Below are 14,820 nucleotides of genomic sequence, written 5' to 3' on the forward strand. Positions count from 1 at the left end.
TAATCACTTCAAAATCTTTAAAGCTGAAGCAGAAAACCAACTTGATCGAAAGATCAAGCGGCTAAGGTCTGATCGTGGTGGAGAGTATTTTTCCGACGAGTTTGATTCCTTTTGTGCGGAACACGGTATTATCCATGAGAGGACGCCTCCCTACTCACCTCAGTCAAATGGGGTGGCCGAAAGAAAGAACCGTACTCTAACTGCTTTGGTTAACGCCATGTTAGATACATCGGGTCTATCCAAGGCATGGTGGGGGGAGGCGATATTGACTGCATGTCATGTCCTAAACCATGTCCCCACAAAGAACAAAACCATTACCCCTTTTGAGGAATGGGAAAGGAAAAGGTTGAAACTCTCTTACCTACGAACTTGGGGCTGTTTGGCGAAAGTAAATGTGCCGATACCCAAGAAGCGCAAGCTTGAACCAAAAACCGTGGATTGTGTTCTTCTGGGATATGCATTTCACAACATTGGCTACAGATTTTTGATAGTAAAATCTGAGGTATCTAACATGCATGTTGGTACAATTATGGAGTCGAATGATGCGACTTTCTTTGAGGACATCTTTCCTATGAAAGAAACGTCTAGCTCATCAATTCAGGAGATGCCCAGTTCATCTACTCAGGAATTATTTCATGAACGTTCCATGGCTATAGAACACTTTGATAATCCTGTGGAGGATGACAATGAAGCTCCCAAAAGGAGCAAGAGACAGAGGACTGCAAAGTCCTTTGGTCATGATTTCATTGTGTACCTCGTGGATGATACTCCCACTTCTATTTCGAAGCCTATGCATCTCGGGATGCTGACTACTGGAAGGAAGTTGTCCGTATCGAGATGGATTCCATCTTAGCTAATGGAACTTGGGAGGTTACTGATCGTCCTTATGGGTGCAAACCTGTAGGATGCAAGTGGGTGTTCAAGAAAAAGCTTAGACCCGATGGTACTATTGAAAAGTACAAGACACGACTTGTGGCCAAGGGTTATACTCAGAAAGAAGGCGAAGACTTCTTTGATACATACTCACCTGTAGCTCGACTGACCACCATTCGAGTGCTACTATCCTTGGCTGCCTCACATGGTCTTCTCGTTCATCAAATGGATGTTAAGACTGCTTTCCTAAATGGAGAGCTTGAAGAGGAAATTTATATGGAGCAGCCTGATGGATTTGTAGTAGATGATCAAGAAGGAAAGGTGTGTAAATTACTGAAGTCTTTGTATGGGCTTAAGCAAGCGCCTAAGCAGTGGCATGAGAAGTTTGAAAGAATTTCAACCGCTGAAGGCTTTGTTGTAAACGAAGCTGACAAGTGTGTATACTATCACCATGGTGGGGGCGAGGGAGTTATTCTTTGTCTCTATGTCGATGACATATTGATATTTGGGACCAACCTTACTGTGATTAAGGAGGTAAAGGAGTTCCTATCTCGTTGTTTTGAGATGAAGAACTTGGGAGTAGTTGATGTGATCTTAAACATCAAGCTGCTGAAGGATGAAGATGGTGGGATTACATTGCTTCAGTCCCACTATGTGGAAAAGATCCTGGGTCGCTTCGGGTATAGCGACTGCAAATCTTCTCCAACGCCTTATGATCCTAGTGTGACAATTCGTAAGAATAAAAGAATTGCTAGAGATCAATTGCGATATTCGCAAATCATTGGCTCGCTTATGTATTTAGCTAGCGCCAAGAGGCCTGACATCTCCTTTGCTGTAAGTAAACTCAGCCGTTTTGTGTCTAGACCTGGAGATGTTCATTGGCATGCTCTTGAGAGAGTTCTGCACTATTTGAAAGGCACTGCGAGTTATGGAATTCACTATACTGTGTATCCAAGGGTACTTGAGGGTTATAGTGATGCAAATTGGATATCTGACGCTGATGAGACTAAGGCCACAAGTGGTTATTTGTTTACACTTGGAGGTGGCGCTGTTTCCTGGAAGTCTTGCAAGCAGACCATCATTATGAGGTCAACTATGGAAGCAGAACTCACAGCATTAGACACAGCCACTGTTGAAGCAGAGTGGCTTCGTGAGCTCTTGATGGACTTACCCGTGGTTGAGAAACCAATACCCGCTATTCCTATGAACTGTGATAATCAAACTGTGATCGTCAAAGTAAACAGTTCTAAGGATAATATGAAGTCATCAAGGCATGTGAAGAGGAGACTGAAAACTGTTAGAAAAATGAGAAACTCCGGAGTTATAGCGTTGGATTATATCCATACGTCTAGAAACCTGGCAGACCCCTTCACAAAGGGACTATCACGAAATGTGATAGAAAATTCATCGAGGGAGATGGGTATGAGACCCACACTATAAGCTGCCCACGGTGGTAACCCACACTATGTGATCGGAGATCCCGTGAATTAGAGCTGGGAGACAAGTTGTTGGTTAGCTGGGAGGAGAGTATATATCCCTATAGCAATTTTACCACTCTGTAAGATGCAATACTCTCCTAATCTGCATGGCAGGTTGATAATTATCTTAATGTGTTCTAGGTGGCTTATTTTAGCAGAGATGTTGTCCTGCAGAACATCTTTTGAAGAACACACCTATATTAGTCTGATTGTTAAACGTCGCAATCGATGAGAGTTGGGTGCTCTCTAGTAAACTCATGAAAGGCCTTGGAGTATAACGTATAAGCTCTAAACCGCGGAAGCCTCGCGACAGCCTAGTATCGGTCTAGGCTTTGTATGAAGCTAGTGCGCAGAAAACTTGTAGTTCAAGGCAAGTCCACTATCCAAGTTGCAATCTAGTGTAATATGAAGCTTTAAGTGGAAGTTCAACTTAACAGTCTCCACGACATACCGATATATAAAATAATGTTCTGGAAACTTATTGATGAGATGTGCCAATGAGAGTTTGTGGGGGATTGCTGGAATTTGGGGCATTTGGCCTTTGGCCCATGGCCCATTATCAAATTCTGAAACTCACATGGCCCATTCCAAAAATCAGTGGCAGCACTAGTGGGGGCTAAAGTTTAGTCCCACATTGCTAGTTGGGAGAGAGTTGGAGTGGTATATAAGGTGGGCTGTTCTAATCCTAGTAAGTGAGTGAGAAGAGAGAGAGCCCTCGCGCACTCCTCCTCCTCCGCCGCCCGCCTCGCCTCGCCACGCCACGCCTCGTCACGACGCGGGTTGCGGGAATCTCGCCGAGCCGAGCTTATCTTTTTGCTGTTTAGGAAATTAATTGTGTAATCAATTTTAAGTCATTAACGGACGCGTTACTCAGCCGTTTTGCCTTCTGGTTTTTCTGGATCGTGGCTGTGCCGACTCGGACGTGGGCTGCGCCCCACGACCTTCCCGAACCGCACTACATAAGACCCTGCGCAACCCTAGCCATGATTACGAGACGCATACGCTACTACCTGTTTCCAGTTCCTTGCGCCGCCGCCTTCGTCTTCCTCATCCCGTCTGTCGGCGTGCACCGACTGCCGGGACAGTAGGCCTCCGGAACCCTGCCTCTAGTGAACCTGTACGGGTGAGGGGCAATCAGGTTTTTGGGGAGCGCTCCGGCGCGACTACTGACATCACGACATCGTCATCGGACGACGAGTTTCTCCACACCGACAACTTCTTCCCGGACCTCAGCGACTTCTTCGACAACCTCAACATGGACGACAACGACGCTGCTGCAAAGTATGTGATCTTGTCATTTCTCTTTCAGTTTCTGTTAGAGTTTATTCTTCTAGTTTGTGTGGTAGATGCAATCAGTTTGTCTTATTTAGATGTGATCTGTTCATCTACCTTACTAGTCTGCACGATTAATTTATTTGTTATTTCCATAATCATGATTTATCAATTACTTGTACGGATTATTTCATATGGATATTCTCACTAGGCAACAAAGTCCATGGATATCTAAAGCGAAAGCGCTAGTCAGGAGTATCTTCACGTGCTTTCACGAGTATGCTGGCAAGATCGTGACCCCACTGGAGATTTTTCCACGACAAAGAGCATTTGAAGAAAAAATATTGGTAACTGAATAATCCCAATAGGAAAACTTGGACTCCACAATAATTGAAAAAGGACTTAGAAAAATAAACATATATTTTGATAGACATTGGCAGGGCCTACCGCCGTTCTCCTTGCGGGCAACGTGTGGGAGTTGGGCCTGGCTTGTGGGACCATAGGCAGATGGTGGTGTTCAAAGAGCTGGAGAGATGTTGCATCTACCGCGTCGACGACGGTGGTCTCGGTAGCATGGCGTGGCGGGGTCTCGGTAACCGGCGTGATAATGGATATGATGTAGTCGTGCAAGGCGGGGGTGTTGTTTGTCTCCATGGAGGCGTCAACAACAGGCTTGTCGAGGACTATGCGGATCTCTGCCCTAAAGATGGCTCGGTGGTTTGACGGTGATGACGACTTTTGGAGCATGTGCATGAGGTGCTCGTTGAGGGTCTGCTAGGCCAGATCTATGCTCCTGATTTCATCCTAGGTGACTTGATGATGCCCCGTGCTGGCTTCTGGTTGTTTGATGTATACTCTAGTGACAAGGGATAACCTTATCAATGCCTATAATGATGGACTTAGGTTTCGAGTAAGGAGAACGCTGATGAATTCAAAGACCGGTCAGCCAAACTAGGCAGCTGACGAAAGTATGATCAAGGGCGAAAATCGCCGAGATTGTATTATCCGAAAACTAGGGTTACAAGTGTATCGCCAATTGTCAATCTATCCACCCTCGGTGTCTCCTCCTAGCCCTTATATAGAGTCCACCTCAAGGTTGATTACATTGTGTATGTCGATTTACCCGACATGGGCTCTTTCCTACTTTACATAGCAACTGGGCTTCGACTTCATGTAGTTTCCTTTGTGGGCTTTCTCCTATTCCGTCCTCTTCGTCGTACCAGGGATGTAATATTAAGTACCCGATATGGCATACTCATGTCATCTAGCTAGACCTTTGTTGAATAAAATAATATCGATGCATCTTTTCGATGCAGAGGCCAGGAGTTTAACCTCCTTTCAAAAAAATAATGACTGTTATTTCGTTTTTATTCAAGTGAATCAAGTCAATTTTGAGTAAGTTGAAAGAAATCTGAAGCTTAATTAAAGTAACTGAAGAGCTGTTGGATGGTGAAGTGATTAGCTAACAATTTTATGTACAAGTTTCAACATGGCACTATTAACTTCCAACACTGATATTTCCACTCAAATCGTAGCTTAATTTTGGATTTATTCAACACTTGAAGTTTATCAATGCAAACGCATGTTTCTAGTGTGCAAGTAAATTAACATCGAAGGGATAACCAATTCTAAACTATGTTCTCCATTAGCTTATTACCCCAGATCATTATCATGACTCTTGAATGTTCATAGAGCATCCTAGTGTTGATTCTACAGTACAATATCAACCCCAGACATGGTTCGGTGTCAGATATTTACTTAATAGCACAAGACTGAGCAGGAATAAGTCAAACATTCACTAGCCTATACGAATAATCCGAACTCAACCTATACATAGAATTATTGAAAGATGCAAAGCTTGCACCATGTAATTCACAGCAACACATTCGCAACAAGTTATGTCAGAATAAAAATGGGAAGTGGCCATTGACAAGAAACTGTGAATGACAGCAATCACACGAAGGTTGCAGAGACAACTCTACTTCACACAGCTAGTCTTGCTGTCAGGATTCAAAGACAGGAGAATAGGCAGCTTGGAATACTTGGCGCCATCACATATTTTATTATCTCCCGCCAGACTCCATGGTGTCTAAGATGAGGCTGCTATCTCTCAGAGCAATGGCGTCATAGCCTTCATCAATGGGTTCAATTGCTGTTGGTCTCGTGTCATATGAGTTTGCAATGCCGTTGCTTTGAGTCTCAGCTAGCTGTTGGAAATACGCATGAGGCCATATACCTGCAAATGGCGAAGGAACAGAAATAAATTAGAATATGTATGGATCAAGCTTCGAGATATCATCAATGTGTAGGAGGGGAAGGTACCATCAGCATCAAACGGATATGGGAAAAACTGCAGGTAACAAAAGGAAGAAACAGTAAGACCTGAAAAGGGGAAAACAGGACAAGAGAAAATCCATGTACGTGCTCAAAATCCATGCATGTGTATCAATATCTTCAAAATGTTGCTGCCAAAGGGCATTAAAAACAGCAAACCTATGACGCTGCCTGCAAATACGTCTTGCCAATGATGCCAGTAATCATCAACTCGAGAAACTGCCACAAGTGATGCAACAAGTAGAGGCAGAAACACCATGCATAATTTTGCAATATGACCCTTGCGATCAAAAGCTGCAAGCTTCCCAGCTAAGTACCATGTAAGAAAACCTAGACCAGCAAAAGACCCTGCAGTGTGTGAGAGAATCGAAACAGATAAATCATATCTGTCAAAACTATTATGGCCTGCTTGGATTGAGGGTATTTTTTTTGTGTGTTCTCTGGTATTTAGCTCAAGAGCAAAATATCAGGGCACACACAAAAATTACACTCAATAAAAGCAGGACCTTGGTAGTAACAATAAATTATGGGAACAAGCCAATAGGGCAATGAATTAGAGATTCTCCTACAGAGAATGAATTTCTCATATGGTAATGCATGTTAGAAGAAACTGAGTATATTTGAAAATACTTGTGTTACTAACAACTCCCCTTTCTTAGCTTCCTTTGCAGCCTTCTTCGTAGTTACCAGGAATATATTAGATAGCAGAATGCTATATCGCTAAAAAAATTGTTATTTTTTCTTTAATTTCACAAATATTGCACTTTTTAAATATTATCAAAAATATTGTGGCGTTGGCTTGGCCGATCCCGACTCCACTCAGAAATTAAGATAGCGAATTAATGTGGATGAGTGCAGCCTTTCCACTCAGAAAAACGAGTGGAGTTAGCTGATACGGATAATACTTCTAGTACTTGTGGTGCAGAATAAAAAACTATCACCAAACAATTTACTACTAGAGACTTGATGTGCCATCGAAATGGAGAGTATGGTGACACTGAGGCTAATTAATAGTATATTCTTCGTAGCTATCACCCAAGAAAATGGAGAGCTGTGTTACGAATACATGAGCATGGATCCCAAAGAACAATCTGTAAGAGTGAACAGTAGCACTGACGAGGCACCAAGGTACCTTCGTTATGATTCATAGTGCCAAGATGGCTAATATGGAAGACAATAAGATATTCCCTAATCAAAGGAGAGATACATAAAAGCTCAGCAGAATATTCAGTGGAGACATGATAAGCACAATTGCTTTGATGCTGCAGCATCGGATGGTTCTTCCTCGTGCTTGCTATGTTTTGTTCTACTGCTGATTTTCTCTAAGAAAAATTATTAATGTATGCTGTAATAGTCGTGTTTTTTCCTTGAAAAAGTAAGGGCATACGTTGACCAAACACGATGTGACAAATACTCCACAAAATATATAGGTTAAGTTATCTCCTAGTTTGGCAACAGATTTGAGATGACAATAATAAATCTCTGAGTTTATGTCTGACGAAAACTACTCTGAAATCGTAATACAAGAGCGCTCCAAGAAAACAAAATACTGGTAATATTGATTAAACTAGTACATAATAAAAACTAAAGATGGGATGCCATAGACAAAAGACAAGTTCATCAGAATGATCCAGACGAACTTACTAATGTAATCAAGCAACCACAAGCAATATAAAAAATCATGAACATGGTAGGCATTAAAAGAAAGTGAGCCATGAACAAAATAATCACAAATTTCAACTTGTGAAAGGTGGACACCTCCAAGGCATGGTCGGAGTTTAACATTCAGCTTCCCAGCCTCTGCACCGCTATCTTCGATGCGGCCACCTGCTTTGTTCTGGGCAATGGCGAGCGGGCTCGGTTCTGGTCCGATCGGTGGCTAGATGGTGCGAAAGTGGCGGAGATTGCACCAAATGTGGCCAAGATGGTTTCGCGTAGGAGGGTCACCGCTTGCTCGGTGAGAGAGGGCCTGGCCGGCCAATGGCTCAGAGACTGTGGGCCGGACATGGATGAGGCAGCCCTCCCGGAGTTCTTCATGTTGTGGCAGAGGCTGGCGAACGTCCAGCTGGTCCCGGACCGAGAGGAAGTTCTGCTGTGGAGGTGGTCGTCTGATGGCATTTACTCCGCTAAGTCGGCGTACAGAGCTTTCTTTGCGGGCCAGGTGAGGGCCTCCGTCTCAGTGGAGATCTGGCGGTCTAGGGCGCCGTACAGTTGCAAGTTGTTCGCATGGCTGGCCTCGAAGAACCGCTGTTGGACGGCGGATAGGCTGCGACGTCGTGGCTTGCCGTGTCCGTCGGCTTGCCCGCTTTGCGATCAGGAGCCGGAGACCTTGCAGCACTTGCTGCTGGGTTGCGTGGTTGCACGGGAGACCTGGGCATGGGCTCTTAGGTGTTGGGGCAAGGAGGAGTGGCTCCCGGACCCAGACACCGATCTAATGGAATGGTGGACATCCCGGGCTTGTCCGACAGCTCACAGACGGGACATGTGGACTGCCATCATCCTGGTCTTTTGGTCCATTTGGAGGTACAAGAACGACGTGGTCTTCAACGGAGCGGTGGCCTCACATGGCGCCATCAGGGACAAGGTGCGAGAGGAGTTCGAGCGTTGGCGCCTAGCCAAGCTTTTCCGTGGCACTCTCTTTGTTTTTCTTGATCCGACCTTTGTACCGTGGCAGCACGGAGAGTAGGCGTGTGTCTGGGGAGCTGCCTCCCTTGTGGTAGCGCAACTTTGCCATCTTGGCACCCTTCTATGTGATTGATACACCTTTCTAAGGTGTATTCTCGAAAAAAAATTCAACTTGTGAAAATAACCCCAAGGAATATATCGGACCAAAAAGTACCAAAGTATTTAATTTCTTACATGATGAATGCCCGCTTGGGAAACTTTTGTGACCTTCCTTGATGATGCTTTTTTCTCCATGGCATATGACATCAGTAGTTATATTATCATAATTCTGAAACAAAGAACTAAAGACTTCTCATATAGTACAGAGGAAGAGATTTCAAACAACTAATGTGTCAAAATTATTATGTAGGGAGAAAAAATGGCATTAGCAAAAGTATTTACAGGTTTTCCATCAGGGAAACAGCGCCAGAAGAAATCTGGGCGAGGGCGACCAACACCATCTTTAATTGCATCAGTAATCACAGCAGTTATAAGCACCGAATATAGAATGCCTGTACGAATTCTACAGTCAGCATGAACTAAAGTTGTCCCCTTATAGATGTAAACATAAAGGATGACAAATACCAAGGATGCCATGGTGTAAATCATAGACATTTTTCTTTTTGAAGTAAATTCCAACAAAGATGGCCCAGGGTAGCAGAATCGCAACGAGCTGTAAGTCAAGAAAGAACATATATTATTAAGCATAACTGCATAAGTAACTTGATAGATGAATTTACAAGAAAATATGGAGCTATAGCGGGGACATACTGGAACAGCCCAAAATGGAATAGTATTGCCCTTTAGGGGATAACTCAAGTCTGTCATCATGTCGCGTCCAACAAACCGGTGAAAAGGCTCAATTATGTTTAACAGTCCATCAAGAACAGCAAGTAAGAGTAGTATTATCCAGTCGTACATGTGGAGTCTTGCCAGTTTGGCACCATGGGACCTCACAGTGTGGCAGCCTAATTGAATATCAGCCATTCTCACCTATCATTGGAAACGGGAAGAAGTTGACAGTCAGCAAGGAAAAAAGACAAGTAGCGCTAAGATATGTACAAGTAACCATGAAGGTTGTAACTTAAAAGATTGTGAATCTCTGAAGAATGCTAGTGCTTATGACTTGGAACGAAACATATAAACACACACTCTCCAAAGAACTTGGACAAATTGAGGAAGTGGTAAAACAAATGCAGGACTTTGGTAATTAGAACTTGTAGTAAAATTGGAAAAGCTACAAAGGCTGAAAATTCAAGGTGGCAAAAATTCTCCAAAAGATCAAAATTTTCAACATAGCCAGCAATTCATAACCCATTTGTCTAAAACCCAGCTACAAAGGTAACTAGCCTATTGTTCACTGCCTAAACAAGCTACTAACATTTGAATATTAATTGATGTCAAGATGCACCTGGCTGGTCACAATTTTCTCTCGTTCCAAACAGAGATGAACTCATCGTCTTTAATTTGTGCCATCCCGTTTGGCCATTCTCTAGTGGAATTATGAATAAAATAAAAAAGTGCGCCACGATTTTTTAGCGGGATTAGTTAAGAAACACGAATTACATCTTTACTCTGAAGACTAGTCAAAATGTCGAATCATCGAAGTATATGAATAACGGATATAGTACAGAGTTGACCATCCACCCACTCACAAGTCCAAACCGCATCCACCAAAAAGTAAATATCATTATCCATCTTATACTATCTTATAGCAGTATTACAAATAAGAAAATACAGTATATAAATAACAGAAAGAGAAAACCACAACATAAAAAAAGTAGTACTAGAGAACCACCCCAAAGGAAAATCACCAAATGGTTCTAAAAATGGATGCCGACTAAACCACAGAAACGAAACAAGCACTAAAACTCCCGTAAATTTCGCATGGAAGAACGAAAATTCGAAAAAAAAAAAAGGAACAGAAAAAAAAAATCAAGAACTAACAGGTTTATTCGCCCTGCGGTGAGAAACCAACGGCTCCTCGAGCTCACGCCCGGCGCCGCCACAGATCGGCGCCTCCTCCGCCCCGTGCTCTGCCAGGGGATAAAGAAAAGAATCTCTAAAGCTATTTGCAAGAGGGATCTTGTACGGAGACATATAAAAACAAAATAAATTGGAAGGGAAAACGCGTGCTCATGGGGACACGATTTGCATATTCGAACCTGGAATCCTGAGGTTTCTAGCCGCCGGTGTTAGGCATAGATCGCATTATCACGCTCGGTGATACACAGATGGAAAGAAGGCCGGGAGGGGATGGGATGGGAGTGAGGACTAGAGTGAGACGCTAGCCAGAGTGAGAAACAGGAGGAAGTCGAGGCAATTCCAAACACCAGTCGCAGCCGCACGTTCTTCAGGATAAACCCGAACCAAATTGCTCTACTTGTTTTTAGGGTAAATCTATGTTTAAACCGGTGTGAAAAAAGGAAAATTCAATTCGGTGCTTCTGATTGCATATACTGCCTCAAACTATTTTTTTTTTTTGCCTGGACGTGGAGAAGCCTTCACAAGACTTGGACGTGGAGAAGCTGGGCAAGGACTGCACCTTTGCTTTCTCTGGGCAAGGTCTGTCTCTGCCTTCTTCTAGTGGCCATGATAGCTGCTCGAACTCTGCTTCGATCCAATCCGGGAACCTGAAGGCGCGGACGGTCCGCGACGAGGCCCTCTCCCCGACCGGCCCGCTTTCGCCAACCTGCTCGGTGGGTTCGTTGGACTCTTGGAAGGCCATCGACGAGCGCTTCCAAGGCTCGCCCCTCTCGATGTTCACAGTGGAGCTCACTCCCGCTCCGTTGGATGCGGCAGCGGTGGAGGTTGAAGAGGGCGAGATTGTGGAGCCGGCGACCTTCACGAGGGGCCCGACAACGACACCACCCGCTGCTCCAGACCCGCCGGGCGACGCGCTAGTGGGTGCGGCTGCCTCTTCGGTCTTGGATGGTTCGCGGGCCGCGACGTCCATTACCTCGGGGTCGACGGACATCCAGTGTGGCTTGGCGGCTTTTCGTGAGAGGTGCAGGGCAAAGAAGGCCGCCCTGCTCCCCCGCCCTCCGCCCAGGAAGTCGAGGAAGAAGCGGCCTCCCCCGTCCGTGGTCCGCAGGAGCGCACGTGTGGCAGGCAGGTTCGCGCCAGGGAAGTCGATCAAGGCGCAACAGCATACCCTCATGATTCAGCTAGGTATCGCGCGGGAGGGGGAAGTCATCGGCGATGAGGCCTTGCAGGCCTACCTCCGCTACTTCGACGAGCAGCCCATGACGTCAGATCACCTCGCAGCTTGCCTCGCCTTGTTTGGCTGGCACCCGGATGTCCTCCCAGTGGTTGATGATGATCTTGTGGTCTAAGTGGATGGTTGTGTTCTGATCTGTGAACCTCTCGCCTCTTAACATGATGGATATGTGTTTCTCTTTGTTGGTTTGGAATGTGCGTGGTCTCAATTCGCTGGCTCGTTGCGACTCGATTTTTCAAGTGGTTCTCCTCTCAGGAGCGAGTGTGGTTTGCTTCCTCGAGACCAAACTACAAGTGGTTTCGCGGGCTACCGTGGATAGATGCCTTGGGAGGGATTTCGACTGCTTCTTTTTCCTCCCCGCTGATGGTACACGTGGGGGCATTCTCCTTGCTTGGAAATCAGTTGTGGTCTCTCTCTCCAACCCGCATTACTCCAACAATGCCATTACCGCTAGAGTGGGGGCGCAGGGCGATGCGGGTTGGTGGCTCACCGGAGTTTACGGTCCATAGTCGGATGCGGACAAGTGCCTATTCCTTCAGGAGATCAAGGATATCCGGGACCTCCACCCGGGACCGTGGGAGATTGCGGGGGACTTCAATCTTATCGTGGATGCGGCCGACAAGAACAACACCAACCTCAATAGGCGCATGATGGGCAAGTTCAGGAGGGTCTTGACTGATCTGGAGTTGATGGAGCTCTACCTCAATGGTCGCAGGTTCACGTGGTCGAATGAGCAGGAGCGGGCCACCCTCGAGCGCCTCGACAGGGTCTTCTCCACGGTGGATTGGGAGGTGCTCTTCCCCTCCTCTTTCCTTTCGGCGATGGGCTCGTCCACCTCCGACCATTGCCCCTTGCTTCTGAGCCTCGCGACAGAGGCAAGGGCCTGTCGCCGCTTCCGGTTCGAGGCCTTTTGGCCCAAGGTTGATGGCTTCCTGGAGACGGTGGAGAATGCTTGGTCGACCGGACCGGTAGTGGCAAACCCGTTCAAGCGTTTGGCGGGGAAGTTGGCGGCGACTGCTAAAGCTCTTTCCAGTTGGAATGATCGCTTCATTGGCAACAACAAGAAGCAAATCCTGTTGGCGAATGAGCTCATCCTCCGTCTCGACGTTGCTATGGAGTCTAGGGCGCTCTCTGTGGAAGAGAGGGGGTTTCGCCGGCTTCTCAAACGCAAGCTGCTGGGGCTAGCGTCACTCGAGCGCACTATTGCGCGGCAGAGATCGAGGATCACGTGGCTTGCAGAGGGGGATGCCTGCACCAAGTTCTTCCATCTCCACGCCAATCACCGTAGGCGGAAGAACTTTATTGCTCACCTCAAAGTGGATGGTGTCCTCGAGGCCGAGCAAGAGAAGAAGGCCGATGCAGTGGATGCCTTCTACTTCAACTTGCTCGGTACAGCGCCGGAATGTGAGTTCTCCCTTGACCTTGACTTTCTGGGGGTTCAGTCCCATGATCTCTCGGAACTGGATCGGCCGTTCTCAGAGGAGGAGGTTTGGGCGGTGGTTCGCTCACAGGAGTTGGACAAAGCCCCGGGGCCGGATGGCTTCTCCGGGAGATTCTATGTGGCGTGTTGGCCCATCATCAAGCACGATGTGATGGAGGCCTTCCGGTTCTTCTGGGAGGGCGACTTCAGGGGTTACACGTGGCCAACCAGGCCCTAGTATCCCTGCTCCCCAAGCGGGCCGACGCCGTGGAGGTCAAGGATTTTCGCCCTATCAGCTTGATTCATAGCGTGGCGAAACTCATGGCCAAGGTCCTCTCCTCTTGCCTAGCGCCGAGGATGCCTGAGCTGGTTGGCCCACAGCAGAGTGCCTTCATCCGTGGACGCTGTCTCCATGACAACTTTCAGCTGGTTCATTATACGGCTCGGAAGCTCCACGCGCTCAAGCGGGATGCTATTCTCCTCAAGTTGGATATCACGAAAGCCTTCGACACCGTGGATTGGGCCTTCCTCCTCGAGGTATTGGCCAAGTTGGGCTTTGGCCGGAAGTGGATCTCGATGGTCGGGGGGCTGCTCAGCTCCGCCTCGACCCGCGTGCTGATGAATGGCGCTTCTGGAGAGCTCATCTACAACCGTCGGGGTCTGCGACAGGGTGACCCTCTCGCCCCTTTGCTCTTCGACACGGTCATGGATGTTCTCCACCTCATGTTTGAGAGGGCGGCGAATGTGGGCCTGCTCACCGAGCTCTCGGCTAGTGGCTTCCGGCATCGCACATCGATGTATGCCGATGATGTGGTTACCTTCATCGAACCACCGAGGTAGACCTGCGCACCTCGCACACGGATTGTGGAGGACTTTGGGGTGGCGTCGGGGCTGCGCACCAATCTGGCCAAGTGCTCGCTCCATCCCATTCGGTGCTCGCAGGAGCAGGTGGCCCTGGCTAGTTCTATCCTTGGTTGCGAGGTTGCCTCCTTCCCGTTCAAGTACTTGGGCCTCCCTCTTGGGCTTAGAAAGGTGACGGCAGCCCAGGCTGCAGCCGATCGTGGATAGCACAGCCCAGCGAGGCTTCCACCGTGGTGCGCCAAACTCCTCAACCGTGGGGGTAGGACCATTCTTGTCCAGCAGCACGCTTCGGCGATCCCAGTGCATACCATGATGTCACTCGACATCCCGCCGAAGGTTGTTGAGGCGTTGCGCAAGATATGTCGGGCCTTCCTTTGGAAAGGGCGGCAGGAGGTCAAGGGCGGTCACTGCTTGGTCGCTTGGGACAAGGTGACCTCCCCGAAGGACCTCGGTGGGCTAGGTATTCCGAACCTCTGCTTGCTTAATCTTGCTCTCCGCTGCCGGTGGGCCTGGCTACAGAAGGTGGATCCCTCTAAGGCCTGGGCGGAGTTTAACATTCAGCTCTCCAGCCTCCGCACCGCTATCTTCGATGCGGCCACCTGTTATGTCCTCGGGCAACGGCGAGCGAGCTCGGTTCCGGTCCGATCGGTGGCTGGACGGTTCGAGTGTTGTGGAGATTGCACCAAATGTGGCCAAGA

At 47.3% G+C, this 14,820-nt stretch overlaps 1 protein-coding gene across 3 annotated transcripts; it reads right to left on the reverse strand.

Annotated features, from left to right (window-relative positions):
- Positions 1-5,406: 5,406 nt before the first annotated feature.
- LOC124682401 (lipid phosphate phosphatase 2-like) lies at positions 5,407-11,009 on the reverse strand. 3 transcript variants are annotated; one of them, XM_047217096.1, is made up of 9 exons: positions 10,787-10,849; positions 10,569-10,657; positions 9,393-9,614; positions 9,207-9,294; positions 9,024-9,133; positions 8,817-8,910; positions 6,117-6,305; positions 5,946-6,005; positions 5,407-5,859 (listed from the first exon to the last, which is right to left on the reverse strand). In XM_047217096.1, exons 3-9 carry the CDS (start codon positions 9,606-9,608, stop codon positions 5,687-5,689), a joined length of 930 nt encoding a protein of 309 aa, XP_047073052.1. In that variant the 5' UTR covers positions 9,609-9,614; positions 10,569-10,657; positions 10,787-10,849; the 3' UTR covers positions 5,407-5,686. The 3 variants fall into 3 exon arrangements, with proteins under 3 accessions (XP_047073052.1, XP_047073059.1, XP_047073063.1); XM_047217103.1 differs by lacking the exon at positions 10,569-10,657 and having other exon boundaries at positions 10,787-11,009; XM_047217107.1 differs by lacking the exon at positions 10,787-10,849 and having other exon boundaries at positions 6,117-6,287.
- Between the last annotated feature and the right edge of the window lie 3,811 nt (positions 11,010-14,820).

The sequence above is a fragment of the Lolium rigidum genome, chromosome 1 (genome assembly GCF_022539505.1).
Source record: "Lolium rigidum isolate FL_2022 chromosome 1, APGP_CSIRO_Lrig_0.1, whole genome shotgun sequence".
Classification (NCBI taxonomy): domain Eukaryota; kingdom Viridiplantae; phylum Streptophyta; class Magnoliopsida; order Poales; family Poaceae; genus Lolium; species Lolium rigidum.

What these genes read in the sequence shown, in the direction of transcription:
- LOC124682401 (XM_047217103.1), bottom strand. Translation starts at nt 9,608, where the DNA reads ATGGCTGATATTCAATTAGGCTGCCACACTGTGAGGTCCCATGGTGCC. An exon ending in ATTTGCAGGCAGCGTCATAG is followed by an intron (nt 6,006 to 6,116) that starts GTTTGCTGTTTT and finishes TCCCCTTTTCAG; the next exon opens with GTCTTACTGTTTCTTCCTTT. An exon ending in ATATCCGTTTGATGCTGATG is followed by an intron (nt 5,860 to 5,945) that starts GTACCTTCCCCT and finishes CGCCATTTGCAG; the next exon opens with GTATATGGCCTCATGCGTAT.